Source organism: Chelonoidis abingdonii, chromosome 9 (assembly GCF_003597395.2).
Source record: "Chelonoidis abingdonii isolate Lonesome George chromosome 9, CheloAbing_2.0, whole genome shotgun sequence".
NCBI lineage: Eukaryota > Metazoa > Chordata > Testudines > Testudinidae > Chelonoidis > Chelonoidis abingdonii.
Window position 1 is genome coordinate 71,256,435 of NC_133777.1, and position 14,361 is coordinate 71,270,795.

A 14,361-nucleotide genomic window follows, 5' to 3' on the forward strand; every position below is an offset into this window, starting at 1 on the left:
CACACTTCACTCCAGCCCTCCAGCTTGACTCAGGCGGGGAAACCCAAGAGCCTCCTCAACTTTCCCAAGGACACTAACCGGCTCCTATGCGTAAGTAGGGGATGACTGAAGACCCTAGAGTTTTTCTGCACAGGGGCTAGTGTGGGAGAGCAGAAATCCTGCTTTCTGTACCCTTTCCAGTGGGACTGAGTGTGGATCTGCTGGTGGGGACAAGGAGCGTTGGAAAGAGTAGGGAGCTGCCAAGGAACAGTCCCCTGGAAGTTAGTGGGGGGCTGCAGGGACCCTGTTAACTGCATGGAATCTGCCTGCTAACCATGCCCCCTTGGGAGTGAGGCTGGTGCTGGAGGTTCTGCTGGGACAGGACAGATAGCACAGGCGTGATCGCCTGGGGCTTAAAACCAATCTGTGATCTGTCTCGAAGGGTGACTCTCAGGGTAAGGTGAATCCCTGGATATAGGGCAAGGGGTTAGCGAAGGCTTTGCTGCCCCAGTGGTGAGGCTCTGATAGTAGCAGCCCTTGGCACTCTGAACGGCGTCCTTCAGGGTAACTGGATCCCAGGCACATTACAGAGCAAAGTAATGGTTACAAAAGGAAAGACAAATAACTGGGAGCGAGAGGAAGGAAGTGGCAGAGGGGGGTGAGGGCTGGTGTGAGTCGAGATGAAACACAAGAGCCGGATAAAGGGAGCCCAAGCTTCAAATGCAGAATCCTGGGAGGCGCAGATCAGCACGTGGGAGCGTATGTATCTGGGTGTAGCTGGCAGCAGCGGTGCATTGTGCTGGGACGTCCCAGGCTGGAAGGATTGTCCTGTTGGATCTCTGGTTGACCTGGTTTCAGAGGCGTGTAAATGACAATAGGAGCTAGTGGACTATAGAGCAGTGGGGCTCTGCCTGGGGCCTGCTCCCTCCTTTGAAGATCTCAGGCCAGTATCTCCCTTCAGATAGGGAAACTGAGGCAGAGTGGGGGAAAGTGTCACCCAGGACATAGTGTCAGAAGTGCAAATAGAACCCAGGAGCCCTCTCTCATCGCCCTGAACTTTGGCCACAAGCCGCCTCACTCCCAGAAATGCGGCTGGGTGTGCGGCTCCTACACTAGGACTAGACCCCGCGCCCCGGAGCAGCGTTTGAGCAGTTGCCTGGGCTGCTGCAGTGGGGAGCTGACTGTGTGGCTCTGGCATGCGTCACTCTGAAGGGAACGGTCCGCCTGCCTTCGGGCTGCCCTGTCTCTGCACGCCCCCTGCTCTCACATCCCACGTCCCCCGGATGGATGGTGGCGGTTTCAAAGGAACGTGTAAACCCGGTCTAAACAGGGGGCACCGATGCCAAATTCCTTCCAGGGACCCATTCTAGCGGCAGACTGGAGAGCGGATGAGTACAGGGCGCCATCTGCTGGCTCTAAAGGAGCTTGCAGCCAGCCAAACATTTCTGGAAGATACGCTCTAGTTCAAACCAGGAATTATTTGGGGAAAGTGCTATGGCCTGTGGTATGCAGGCAGGCAGACTACATGATTGCAGTGATCCCTGCTGGTCTGAGAATCTATACATCTCTGGGAGTTGCACCTAGTCGGTATTGAGCTGGATCCACTCGATTTGGTTCTCTATGGCCTATGAAACCCTAAGAAGTGTCTGCCCATAGTGCTAGAGGGTCTGAGGAGCTTCCACTAAAGAGATCTGGGGTTTGCAAAACAATTGTTCTTTTCCCTAGTTCAGCTCTAATGTCTCCCACTTGCCGTATGTTAAAGAGCCACCTGCTGAACATGACAAACCCAGCCAGCTCTTGTCCTAGTGATAACATGGCTTAGTCCCAGATGTCAGAGTGGGAGAGTCCCCTGCCAAGCACAGCTCCGGGGCAGGTTTGCTGCTGAGAGGGTGCTCTGCAGGGTTCTGTCCAGTGGTGTTAAAGTACCGAGAGAGCGAAGGACACTCCCCGGAGAGGAGGGCAAGGAATGAATTTTGGGAGGGTCCTTGGCAATTCCAAAAACGAGAATGAAAACAATGGTTCTGGGACAGCTGACATGGGAGGTCCAGTTCCGACCATATTAAAGGGGCTGTGACAGGTTTTAAATGACACCGAAGGAAGTTTCAAAACAAAAAAATCATTTTGATCTGAAAAATTGAAACGTTTCCACTTTTTCAGAACATTTGCGTGTTTCTGACACAGATTTGACACAAATTTTCAAAATGCAAAATTCAGTGTCGCTGAATCTGCTGTTTTCCATGGAAAATCGTTTCAGCCAAAGAGTTTTGCCCAGCACTAACTCCAGTTTCTTCCCTCAGATTTTCAGCTAGGGGGTCGCAGACACCAGGACTCTTTGGATTCCACCATTCCCCCCACAAGTCCCCTCTTTGCCACCCTTTCATCCCCTTCTATTCCAGAGACACCATGAGACCCTCCACACCCTCATGCTAGGAATGCTGTTTGCCCCTTTTCACCATACCAGCATCCTCCTTCTCCCCACTGTGCCAGGGCTCTGTGAGCCCCCCCATTATTGTGTGCATTACTATAGCGTTTAGGATTCCCCGTCGTGGACCCATTGTGCAAAGTGCTGTACAAACACAGACCAAGAAGAAGACAGTCTCGGCCCCTTCCCTCTGCACCCCTTCCCTCCTACATGCCAGGGATTCCGTGTGCTCCCAATCCTCCCCTCCCCCATGCCAGAGTTCTCAATTCTTCCCCCATGTTCCCCCTCCCCCATACCACTGTCTCCCATCCCCCTGCCCCATGCCATGGGCCCTGGGTGTCCTCTCATTCCTCCCCCGCCCCATGCCCTGGGCTCTGTGTGCCCCCCATACTAGGGTCCCCCATTCTCCCCCACAAGCCCTGGGGTCCGTATGCAGCACTCAAAAGTTATCACATTCTGCGCAGAGAAATGCCACCAAGAGTAGCGTAAGGCCTTGCAAACTTGGTCACTGACAAGAGAAGCTGCCCAGAGGGCGAGAATGTCCATGGACTCTCGGAAACACCTGTTGTCTCATCCTGCCCTCACGTGCTTTCCCTGGAAAGCTCAGTGAGTGGTGAGCAGGGGACTGTTGGCATCGAGACAGGAGAGGAAATAAGGAGCTTGCAATGCTGCTTTGGTGGCTATTCTCCAGACAGGTACTAGAGTCCTCCTGCACCCTGAACCCATCATTTGTGGCCCCACCCAGAGCCCACACCCTCCCACACCCCAGCCCCCTGCCCCTGCCCTGTGAAAGTGAGTGAGGGTGGGGAAGAGTGAGCCACTGAGGGAATGGGAATGTAGTGAGCAGTAGCGGGGCCTCGGGGAAGGGGCAGGCCTAGGGCGTTCGGTTTTATGCAGGCACTGTGCGAGATGGCACTCGGAGCTCTGGCTGTGAAATAGCTCTGCTATACGAGGCCTAGCCTCTCTCAGCAGGATATACTTTAAACAATAGAGGAGTATTTTCTAAGAGTGCATGTGCAGGCAGCTGCCTGTACGGTGTGTGTGTGCTAGCGACAAAACATACGTGTGCCAGGCCCAGAGGTGAGTGCAAACTGACTTGTGCACATGTTAATTCTAACCCGTGCTATGCACAGGCGATCACACGAGAACGGCACACAGAGCAACTCGCTTGTGCAAAACCACAGTGCAGGAGCTGGGCTGATGGGGAGACACCCCACTGTGCATTGACACAGCCTCCTCATTCTCTTGGACAGGCAGGTGTTTGTCCGCCTCCCGGGAGCAATGCTGCTGCTATCTCTGGTCGTGATGCTGCTGCAGCTGGGCAGAAGCTGCTGCGGGCTCCCCTTCTACAACGGCTTCTACTACGACCATGTCATGAATGACAAGGGCAACGGCAATGGGAACGGTGAAGGTGCGTGTGGGGGAGGGGCTGGCCCTTAGTACCAGCCACTAGGAGTGCATGATCCAGGGAGGCTACTGCTCGTGTTTATGGGTGGGGAATCCTGTGGCAGGCTGGGCAGGCATCGCGCACCCACTGCCCTTCCCTAGTTCCTGAGGCAGCAGGCACATGGGCGTGGAAGATCGGAGAGTTGCCAATAGGTGTAGATCGGGGTGAGAGCTGTTGAGAAGGAGGCCGGGGCAGTTGCAGGGCAGAGAATGTGGGTTTGAGTGGAGGGTCTTTGCTTCCTGGCTTCAGGTAGGCAATTCAGGAGAGGATGACTGTTGCCAGGCTCAAACCAGGCATGTTGGGGCTGTTGCTCCCCGCAGCCAGCTGGTATCATCCCCCTACCATAAAGCTCCCCTCCTCCAGGTGGAATGTAGGGGAGTTTCCCCTGCCACCTTACCTGGAAATCTCCTTTTGCCCTCCTCTGCCCTGCCAGGATGCCAGGACTGCATCCTCTTGGCTCTCGCTCCAGTTGGAAGATCCCTGCGGGAGTAGAATGGAACTGATTTGAATCTGGTCTGATGGGGACCTCTGCCCCATTCCTCCGTCTCATTCCTGCCAGGTCCCTTTGTCTTGTGCAGTCACAGAATTAGAGACAGAGGAGGTGGAGCAGCTGAGGAGCTCCCATCCGGTTGGGTCCACCCTCTTGCCCATAGAGCTGAGGTCGGATTGGGCCCTGTAACCTATTCCCTGGAGATTCGTCTTCTCCAGTTGTGAGCGGCCCCAGTGACTTGCACCACTTCCCTGGGGAGATGATGGCTCAGCCTAATGGGGGTTTGATGTCCGAAAGGGCTTCCTGAGATGCAGGCCAAATATCCCATTCAGGGCTCTCAGTTCTACCCCCTGAACAACTCTTCTCCCTCCCAGGGGATCCTGGCTGTCAGTTCTCAGGTTCGCATGCTTGTGCAGCTGGTGGGTACTGGATTCAGATAGCTGCTGCACCATAGAGAAGTTGCTCTCTGCTGGGCACTGGATTCCCTCTAACCTCAGCAGCACCTGATGCCACCTGCCTCCCTTTCTCTCCACCCCTCTCCTACACGCGCTGGGAGGGTGCGCGCCGAGGGAGGAAGTGATGATAAATGGCGGGGATGGTGGTGAGCGAGTGCAGGAGGAGGGGGTACATAGTGTGAGGGAAGGGGCAGAGTACAAGGGGGGTGGGAACAAGGGTGCAGGAGGTGGGACTCATGGGGCCAGATTGGTGTCAATCAATGATGTGTCAGTTGCAGGAGTTACTGTGCTCAGAGCAGGGCAGATTGCTCCCTCCTCCCCTCCCTATACACGTCTAGTTCTTCGCAGGTGCCCTGCAGCCACTGCTGGGTGCTTGGTTGCCCTGCTGGACAGTAACTGCCTTAGAACCATTTAGTGGGGATGCCTGTGGGGTAGGCAGCCCCCTCCTTGTAGCATACGCGGGGAATCCACTCCCCCGTGGGCTGCAGAAGAGTCCTGAGCTGGAGGGATGGGGTCCCCTGGCAGTGCTCATTCTCCTTTTTGCCCCTCTCCCTCACCAGTTCATTTCAATGGTGTGAAGCTGGTGGTGGAAACCCCGGAAGACGCCATCTTCACCTACCGTGGCGCCAACATCACGCTGCCCTGCCACTACCACTACGAGCCCAAGCTGGAGATGCCACGCAAGATCCGCATCAAGTGGTCCAAGCTGCGGGAGGACAACACCAAGGAGCGGGACGTGCTGGTGGCCATCGGGCTGAAGCACCGCAGCTTCGGCGAGTTCCGGGGCCGCGTGCACCTGCGCCAGCGGGGCGAGCAGGAGGCGTCCCTGGTGATCAGCGACCTGCGCCTGCAGGACTACGGCAAGTACCGCTGTGAGGTGATCGACGGGCTGGAGGACGAGAGTGGCATTGTGGAGCTGGAGCTGCGAGGTGAGTGGGCCAATGTCCAGTGGGGGAGAGGGGGCAGGGGAACAGATGGGGCAACTCCCCCGCACACAGAGGTTACACATGGGGTTACAGCCCCTGGGGACAGTAACAGGCACCCAAGAAGCTGTCCCCTTTGAGGCTCCTGAGTGGGATCAGCATAGGTTCTGGGTCCTTCTGCGGCTGCCCCTTGCTGGGGCACTCTCATACCCAGCTGACACTGGGGTTATGCGTGTGCCATGACACAGCAGTTCAGGAAGAAGCTCCCCCAGAGATGCTCTCCCACTGGATGAGTGAGAGTGAAGGAAGGAACCCCTCCCTCATAAAAATTGCCACCAAATCCTATGGCCCTGCCCACACAGATCGGCATCCCTTCAGTGTTATAGCCACGTGCCATCACCTTGCACTTGCGTTCTGGCAGGTTAAACTTGCAGGAGCTTCTTGGGGCAGGGAGAAAGAAGGGAAGTCTTCTTACTCCTTGTTTGTACAGCACTGAGCACAGTGGGGCTCTGAGCTTTGACTGGGGCCCTTAGGTGCAGTACTGCTGCAGCATGCAAATAACACCGCACTAGACGTCTGTGGCTCATCTGCCATCCAGTGCAGCCGACGGGCGCATTATGAAGTGCACCTGTAACCTACAGCCACTCAGTGTGGCTCCCCCTAGTGGAGGCTGAGTATAGGAGTCTGCTGCTGGCTTTGTGCTAACAGAGCTGGGTGTTTGACCCCCAGTAGAAGAGGTGGCTGTTTAAAGACCCAAAGGCTCCGTGGTCAAGTCCTGCTAACAGTGACCTCCAACCCCGGGGGCGTGGCGTGACATCCAGTTGTGTTGCTGCAGGACTGGGGGCCTATTGTTTAGGGAAAGCCCCTGGCAGGCTGGGCCAGTTTGTTTACCGGCCCTGTCCACAGGTCCGGCCAATTGCAGCTCCCACTGGCCGCAGTTCACTGTTCTTGGCCAATGGGAGCTGCTGGAAGTGGCGCAGGCCGAGAGATGTACTGGCCACCGCTTCCAGCAGCTCCCATTGGCCTGGGGCAGCGAACTGTGGCCAGTGGGAGCCACCATCGGCCGAACCTGCGGATGGGATGGTAAACAAACCGGCCCGGCCCGCTAGGGGCTCTCTCTACACAAGCGGTGACCCCAGTTTGAGAAACACTGCTGTAGTGGTTTTATTTAAGGTGGTAGCTCTCACAGGTGGGAGGAGGGGGCATCAGACCACAGAACACATGTGTCTCTCTCCCCCGCTCCCTGGCCTAATTTCTCACTGCTCAATCTGTGCAGTGCAGAGCGCAATGCACAGGGAACTGATGCTGGAGAAAGAGACTAAGAAGGGGGTGAAACGTCCCGTCTGTGGCTCTGTGATCCAGATGGAAAGTCATCCCCTAAGATGTTCTCCTTCTCCATAGGTTCAGAGCCCAGCTCCACATCATGGTCCCAGACTCACACCCACCCAGAACGGTGGGAAATGTCACATTTCCTGCCACCTTGTTGTGTTCCTGACCAGGGCCAGCTCTAGGGTTATAGACTCATAGACTTTAAGGTCAGAAAGGACCATTATGATCATCTAGTTTGACCTCCTGCACAATGCAGGCCACAGAATCTCACCCACCCACTCCTGTAACAAACCCCTAACCTATGTCTGAGCTACTGAAGTCCTCAAATTGTGGTTTGAAGACCTGAAGTTGCAGAGAATCCTCTAGCAAGTTTGCCGCCCCAAGCAGCAGAAAAAAAAAAAAGCCGTGATTGTGATCGGCGGCACTACTGCTGCCGTTTCAGTCTTCAGCAGCACTTTGGCGTCTGGTCCTTTGCTCCGAGACGGACTGAGGGACCTGCTGCCGAATTGCCGCCAAGAGCCAGACATGCCACCCCTCTCCATTGGCTGCCCCAAGCAGCTGCTTGCTGGGCTGGTGCCTGGAGCCAGCCCTGTTCCTGATGCAGTGCCACCCACTTGCTCTGCAGCAGAGGGACTTGTACCAAGCTGCTTTCCGGCCATTTGGAGGACAGAGGCTTTGAGCAAGGCGCAAGTTTGCTGGCTACTCACACCAGCCTTCAAAGCTCTCCCAATTAACTCTGAGCATGCAGTGATCATGCCTCATTCTGGCCACCAGGTGTCACCATTGACATGTGTCATTGTCCCTTCTGCCCCCTGATTCCAATAAGACAGGGGCTGCGCTGAACTCAGATGAGATCCTGGGGCTGAACTTTGAGGCACTCCGGGGCCTTTCTTTCCTGGACAACCCCATGAGTGAAACCCCAGAGAGAGGCCGTTCTCACAAGGGGCTTTGGAGACCCTTCTGGGGCGTCTCTGAACCCCAGCACAGTTTGGGGTTCGTCTGTGCCTAGGCCTCGCTCCAGTGAGTTTGGAGGCATGAGCCTGGGAGGGGGCAGGGTGCTGCTGTGACACCCTTTGCTGGCTGGGAGCCTCATCCTGGGTATGTCAGTGGAGATCTGTACCGTGCACCTCAGGGGCGTGGGTCAGGTTGCGGGCATAGCCCGAGGGGGCCACCCTTCAGAGTGGCTCTGTGACTCAGCCAATCCCGTTCTCTTTCCCTCCAGGGGTGGTTTTCCCATACCAGCCTCATCACGGCCGCTATCGACTCAACTTCCATGAAGCCAAGAAAGCTTGTGAGGAGCAGGACGCTGTGATCGCATCCTTCGAGCAGCTCTTCAAGTCCTGGGAGGAGGGGCTGGACTGGTGCAATGCCGGCTGGCTGCTGGATGGGACAGTGCAGTACCCAATCTCCCTGCCCCGGGAGCCCTGTGGCGGCAAGAGGCTGGCCCCTGGCATTCGAAGCTACGGCGAGCGCCACAAGAACCTGCACTACTTTGACGTTTTCTGCTTCTCCTCTGCTCTGAAAGGTGAGTCTGGCATCTGCAGGGCTCATAGTCAGGCAGGAGCCTGGCTTGATGCTGCAGAGAAGGGAGGGTGACCAGAAGGGGGGCGCTCTGTTCTCAGATCACACTGTGGTGGCAGGGGGTGCTGCCTGTTGGAAGGGACACCTCTCCTCTGAAATGTAAAACTGAGGGCCTGTAAAGACCCAGTAGAACTTCTCTAAGAGTTGGGATGTTTGATCCAGCCAAATTCTAACCTGGGTAATTCCATCCACCTCCATAAATTCCCAGAGCACCTTCAGTTAGATCTGGGATTCTCCTCCATTGCCCAGACTGAAATGGTAGGTAGCATTGCTGCATGCTGCATATGTGCCCCACAGTAGAGGTCACTGAGTCAAGCGATTGTTCCATTTAGGTTACAAATCGGTTTGGGATGCAAGGCAAAAGAGACTGGCAAAGCTGTGTCATTCAAATGGATAACATGGCACCCTCCACATGGGGGATCGGGGCTGGGGCAGGGGCATGGGGCACAGGAGGGGGTCAGGGGTGTAGGCTCCGGGTAGCACTTACCTCAAGCAGCTCCCAGAAGCAGTGGCATGTCCCCCCTCTGTCTCCTACATGGAGGGACAGCCAGGCAGCTCTGCATGCTGCCCCATCCGCAGGTGCCACCCCTGTAGCTCCCATTGGCTGTGGTTCCAGGCCAATGGGAGCTACGGGGGCGGTGCTTGGGGCAAGGGCATCATGCAGAGCCCCCTGGTTAGCCCTACGCACAGGAGCCAGAGTGGGGACATGATGCTGCTTCCGGGAGCAGTGCGGAGCTGAAGCCCCAGACCCTGCTCCCTGGCAGAAGCTCAAGGGCCAAATTAAAATGTCTGAAGGGCCAGATACAGCCCCCAGGCCATAGTTTGCCCACTGTTGGTTTAGATGGTACAAAATCCCTTTGGCCCCTTCCCCAGTCTTATGGCAGGGGAGGCAGGGAGATCATGGCCTGTTGTTTCTGAACTCCCTAACCTAAGTTGAATCCAGGCAGAGATGGGATGAACCCCCATTCCTAGCACCTCCTACACATGAGGGGTTTTTGTGAAGGGCTGGCCATGCTCAGTGTCCCTCTGCCTCTCCCCCCCAGGGAAAGTTTACTATCTGGTTCACCCGGAGAAGCTGACGTTGGAAGAGGCCAAGCAGGCCTGCCAGGATGACGGGGCTGAAATTGCCAAGGTGGGGCAGCTGTATGCGGCGTGGAAGTTCTTCAGCCTGGATCGCTGCGATGCTGGCTGGCTGGCTGATGGCAGCATCCGCTACCCCATTGCCTTCCCCCGGCCCAACTGCGGCCCACCAGAGCCAGGGGTCCGGAGTTTCGGCTTTCCCGACAAGGGCAAGTTTGGGGTTTATTGCTACAAGCTGAACTAAGAAACGGGGAGGGGCTCCCTCTTTGCCAGTGGACACTTCCCTGCCTGGTGCTGCCTGGATTTAAAGGATCAGGTTTCCGGGTGTTGGGATATTTTTTAATTTCAATTTTTTAAAAAAATTTTACATTTTTTTCACTAAAGGGAAACTTCTGCAAGTGGCTGGGCCCTGGCGTATCGCTAATCAGCCAATTGCCACCTCTGCGTCTCTCTCCTGGCTGGGAATGGGGCACCAGATCTCCTTCTACCCAGAGAGTAAAGAGAGACTGAGATGGTATCTCAGGTTGGGGAGCTTGGTGTCTGGTACCAGGTGGCTCCATCCCTTGGTCATCTAGATAAGAAGTGACAGGCTCACGCTCATCCACTTGGGCTAGACAGTCATTTCCTAGCAGTGATGCATCCAGGCATTGGAGAAGCACAGAGCGCGCGACTGGTTGATGGCAAAGGCAGATGCCCCCTGGCCGTGCTCCAGTTTCACCAGCTCCAAAGGAAAACAGCTGTTTCTAATGCACAGACTGCTCTGCCATCCCATCCCAGCCAGTCCCATCCCAGCCAGCATGGAAGGCATCAAATCAACTGCAAGCCGGAATTTAGAGTAAGGCGGGTCACTCTCCCCTATCCCCCAGTTAATGTGAGCGAATGATCAACCACACACAAGTACTCACAGCTCATCAAAGTCCTTCCCCTTCCTCTCCCAGTGAAGCGCAGAAGGTCAGAGATATTAGGCATCATTCTAAGCATAGAGGCCCAGAGCTAACACAGCTTAGGCCTCGTGTGTCTCAGGTGACTCCCTCTCTCCCCCGCCCACCCCCCTCCAGTCCCTTCTTTCTCTCCCTTCCCCTCCTTGCCAGATCTGCAGGACTGGCTCTAGGCACCAGAAAACCAAGCATGGGGTGGCACAATTCCGGGGGTGCATTCTGGGTGGGTTTTTTTTGTTTTGGCAGTTGCGCTCTCAGAGGATTTTTTTTTTTTTTTGCTTGGGGCAGCAAAAACCCTAGAGCCAACCCAGAGGATCTGGATGTGTTTCGACTCTCTGAGACTCCAGTCTGAGGTTGGCGGTTTCCAAGGGCACTGAAAGGTGCTACTATGTGTGTACGAGGTGGAACTCTCCGGTTTGCCTGCCTTGTTCTCCATGGGCCTCTCTCCCAGGCACCACTTGAATCCCAGGGGCTCGGTCTTCGTGCGTTTTGTTGTGAAATGATGTATTCCCCTGGACCTCTTCAAATAAAGCATTGGAGAAAGCCCCAGAGGTGTGCAACTGTATCCTGGGTAGTAGGACAAATTCTGCTGTGTTCTTCCCGGCAGCAGCTCTGGGGGCACCACTCTGTGAAGGATTTTAGAAAGGGAATGTACTCGGGGTACTAGGCTCAAAGTGGGGCACCCAGGACTTGGAAGAGCAGGAGGTGTTGGAGATAAGAACCGAAGGGCATCAGCAGAGCTGTGTATGAACAAAGCCATATGGCACAGCAGGCCCGGAGGGCAGGCTGGGGGTTAGGGCAGAACTGAGGTGGGGGTAGCAGGACTGGAGCTAGGGGAAGGCAGAATTAAGGTGCCTTGGCAGGTTGTGGGGAAGGGAAGGCAGGAGCGGAAGAGCAGGGTGGAAGGCTGCAGGTCCAGGTGGAGGCACATCAGCAGTTGTATATGAAGTAGCTGTGAGGGCAGGACTGAAGGGTGTTCCCAGGGGATGAAGGGGGGAAGCTGGAAGCCTGCTCATCTCCTAACTGCAGTGGCCCATAACTCTCCTGGCAGCAGATCAGTGTCCCCTTTCCCCTGATGGTTTGGAATTTTTAAACAACCAGGAGATTTTCCAGACAAATTACCCAAGACAGTGTTGGTGCCTCCCTATATTGGTTAATTAGGTGCTTTCTCATGCCCTTAAAATACCATTTCTATTATGGGTGGCAGCTCCCTGGACTTACCCAAGCAATCCTCTCAGTCTCCTCTGTCTCCTGCTGAAATGTGTCAGAGTTTGTCTCAGCTGTGAGCTCTCAAAGGTGCTGGCACTCCGGATATGAGATCAGCAGCACAGGCCTAGGAACTGGGCTTCTCAGTAGTTGCAGTCTCGTCAGTTGTTTCTCTAATTAGGGCTAATGAATTGCCCAGGCCAGGTAGGAAATACTGAGTGTTGTTGAGCTGGATAGGCTGCCGAATCTTCTTTAAAGGTTAATGGGGGAACTTCTTCATGACAGGACAATGTTTCTCAAACCGGGGTTGCTGCTTGTGTAGGGAAAGCACCTGGCTGCAGTTTGCTGCGCCAGGCCACTGGGAGCTGCTGGGAGTGGCATGGACTGAGGCACTTACTGGCCTCTGGTTCCAGCAGCCCCCGTTGGCCTGCAGCGGTGAACTGTGGCCACTGGCAGCTGCAATCTGCTGAACCTGCGGATGCAGCAGGTAAACAAACCAGCCCGGCCCGCCAGGGGCTTTCACTACATAAGCAGCGACCCCAGTTTGAGAAACGCTTTGATAGGAAATTGGTCTGGCTGGGCAGGTCTCAGACACTGCAGTTGGGGAGCTCTCAAACAATGGCCTACTGATGTTGTGCTGGTGGCTGGCAGAGAGCTGACTGGGCATGTGTCTCCTTCCTGTAGTAAAAGAAGCTAAAGGTTCATTGAATACTCTGCTGCTGTTAATTTTCTGTGGTAGCAGGGGCATTAGGTATGTACCCCATGGGTAATCCAAGTGAGTGGAGGGAGGGGCCCTGCAGGATCATGAATGGGAAGAGAGGGAAGAAGAGAGCCTGGCTGATTATATATGGGAGGAAAAGTGGGGTCTATGGAATGGCATGTGGGAAGGAGTGACCTCCACTAGAGACAGAATGTGGTGTGTTGGGGAGAGGGAAGCGATAGCTGTGACTGGCTATGCCATGGAGCTGGGGTGGTGCCTCTTTAACTCATCTGCTGCAGCTGCTGTGCTCTGAGGATGTAGGTTTCCCCCCCCAGATTCCTACCTGCTGTGGTGAGTCTGGATGAAGACAGGGAATACCGAGATCTCTGCTGCTGCCCCTAACAAGAAAGCTGATCCCCACACAGTTCTCTAACAGAGAGAGGAGTTCGTATCTCCAAGAGCTCCCCCAGTGCAAGGAGCAGCACGTGTCTGGAGGACTAGTGTGATTTGCCATTGCCTGTTGGCTGGATAACGAGAGGCCCCACTCTCCACACCAGTCCATGGAGCACCTTTCCCCTGGACTGAACTCCCTTTCCAAGCAAGAGACCCCACGGCTATAACGAGTTACAGCAACAGATGCGTGTCCAAAGCTGGGATGGGACATTCATGAGAGGGCTTCTGAAAGGGAGAAACCCTTTTCCTGCTGTGCTGCATCCTAGACCTCGCTGCCCTAAGCGTTATAAACTCTCCTGCCCATGGGAGACCACGGGCTTCCAGAGAGGTTTGGAGAAGCAGCAACAGCAGGAAATCAATCACAGTCAGTTTGGGCTCAAAGGCTCATGGGAAGCCCATTTGCATTCCCCCTTAGAAGTACACTGCCTGGTCTGTTCAGGAAGGCACCTTTCGCTCGAGTTTTTAAGGCATATTTGTTGCTTCCACTTATATACACATTGACCTGGGGAGGAGACCCCCGCCCACCCAACTGTGTGTGCACACTGCTCCCCACGGATAACATGCATCCACATGCACACAGAGTGTTCACACAGACAAGACACCTGGGTGTCCATGTGATGGATGCCATCATGGCCAACATCGGGGTACTGAACCAGGGGGACTTTAGAGCTAAAAGCACCAGCCTCTACAGTGTGAGGTAAAGAGCCAGGCTCTGAAGCTGGGGGCTGCAGTTGACTCCCAGCCTGTGTGGGTAGGGCACAGCGGGGCTGCTCGACTCACACCGCAGACATTTCAAAAGCACACGCACAAACGTGCAGTGGCACACAACCACACAGCTGCCTACACGCAGTCCACCAGGTAACAGGAAGAATAAAATACAACCAGTTTTATTGTCCAGGTTTCACAATAGCGCTGACAGCAGCAGGCACTGCCGTGTGTCAGGTTCTCATTTTAGGCACAAGACTTATAATAAAATTTTTTTTTTTTTTTTGCTTTTTACAAGAACAAAACCCCAAAGCTCCCCTCCCAGACTGGGTCTCCCTGCCCCTCGTCATGAACAAAAGTGCAATTCAAGACATGCACACACAGACTCCTACCAGCATCCTGGAGACTTTGGCTAAGCCATTTAAATTACCCCTCCCACCCCAAAAAAAGACTATTCCAATTTTTCTCTCTTTATTATCATTTCTCATCATTAGCATCATCATCATCATGTTTCAAAAATATAAATAGGTGCAGGGAACCCTGGTGCCCTGCACGGTCCCCCGGAAAGAGCGCGCCATCACAGGATGGGAGCTGCTTCGCCTTGCGGCCTGGGGATGGGGAGACTCAGCGTCCAGGAACCAGCGGTGGGAGAG

General features: G+C 55.0%; 1 protein-coding gene across 1 annotated transcript; it reads left to right on the forward strand.

The window, feature by feature from the left end:
- On the forward strand, positions 1-10,173 carry HAPLN3 (hyaluronan and proteoglycan link protein 3). The gene is made up of 5 exons (XM_032806493.2): positions 1-90; positions 3,655-3,812; positions 5,354-5,722; positions 8,268-8,570; positions 9,670-10,173. Exons 2-5 carry the CDS (start codon positions 3,683-3,685, stop codon positions 9,948-9,950), a joined length of 1,083 nt encoding a protein of 360 aa, XP_032662384.1. The 5' UTR covers positions 1-90; positions 3,655-3,682; the 3' UTR covers positions 9,951-10,173.
- The last annotated feature ends 4,188 nt before the right edge of the window (positions 10,174-14,361 follow it).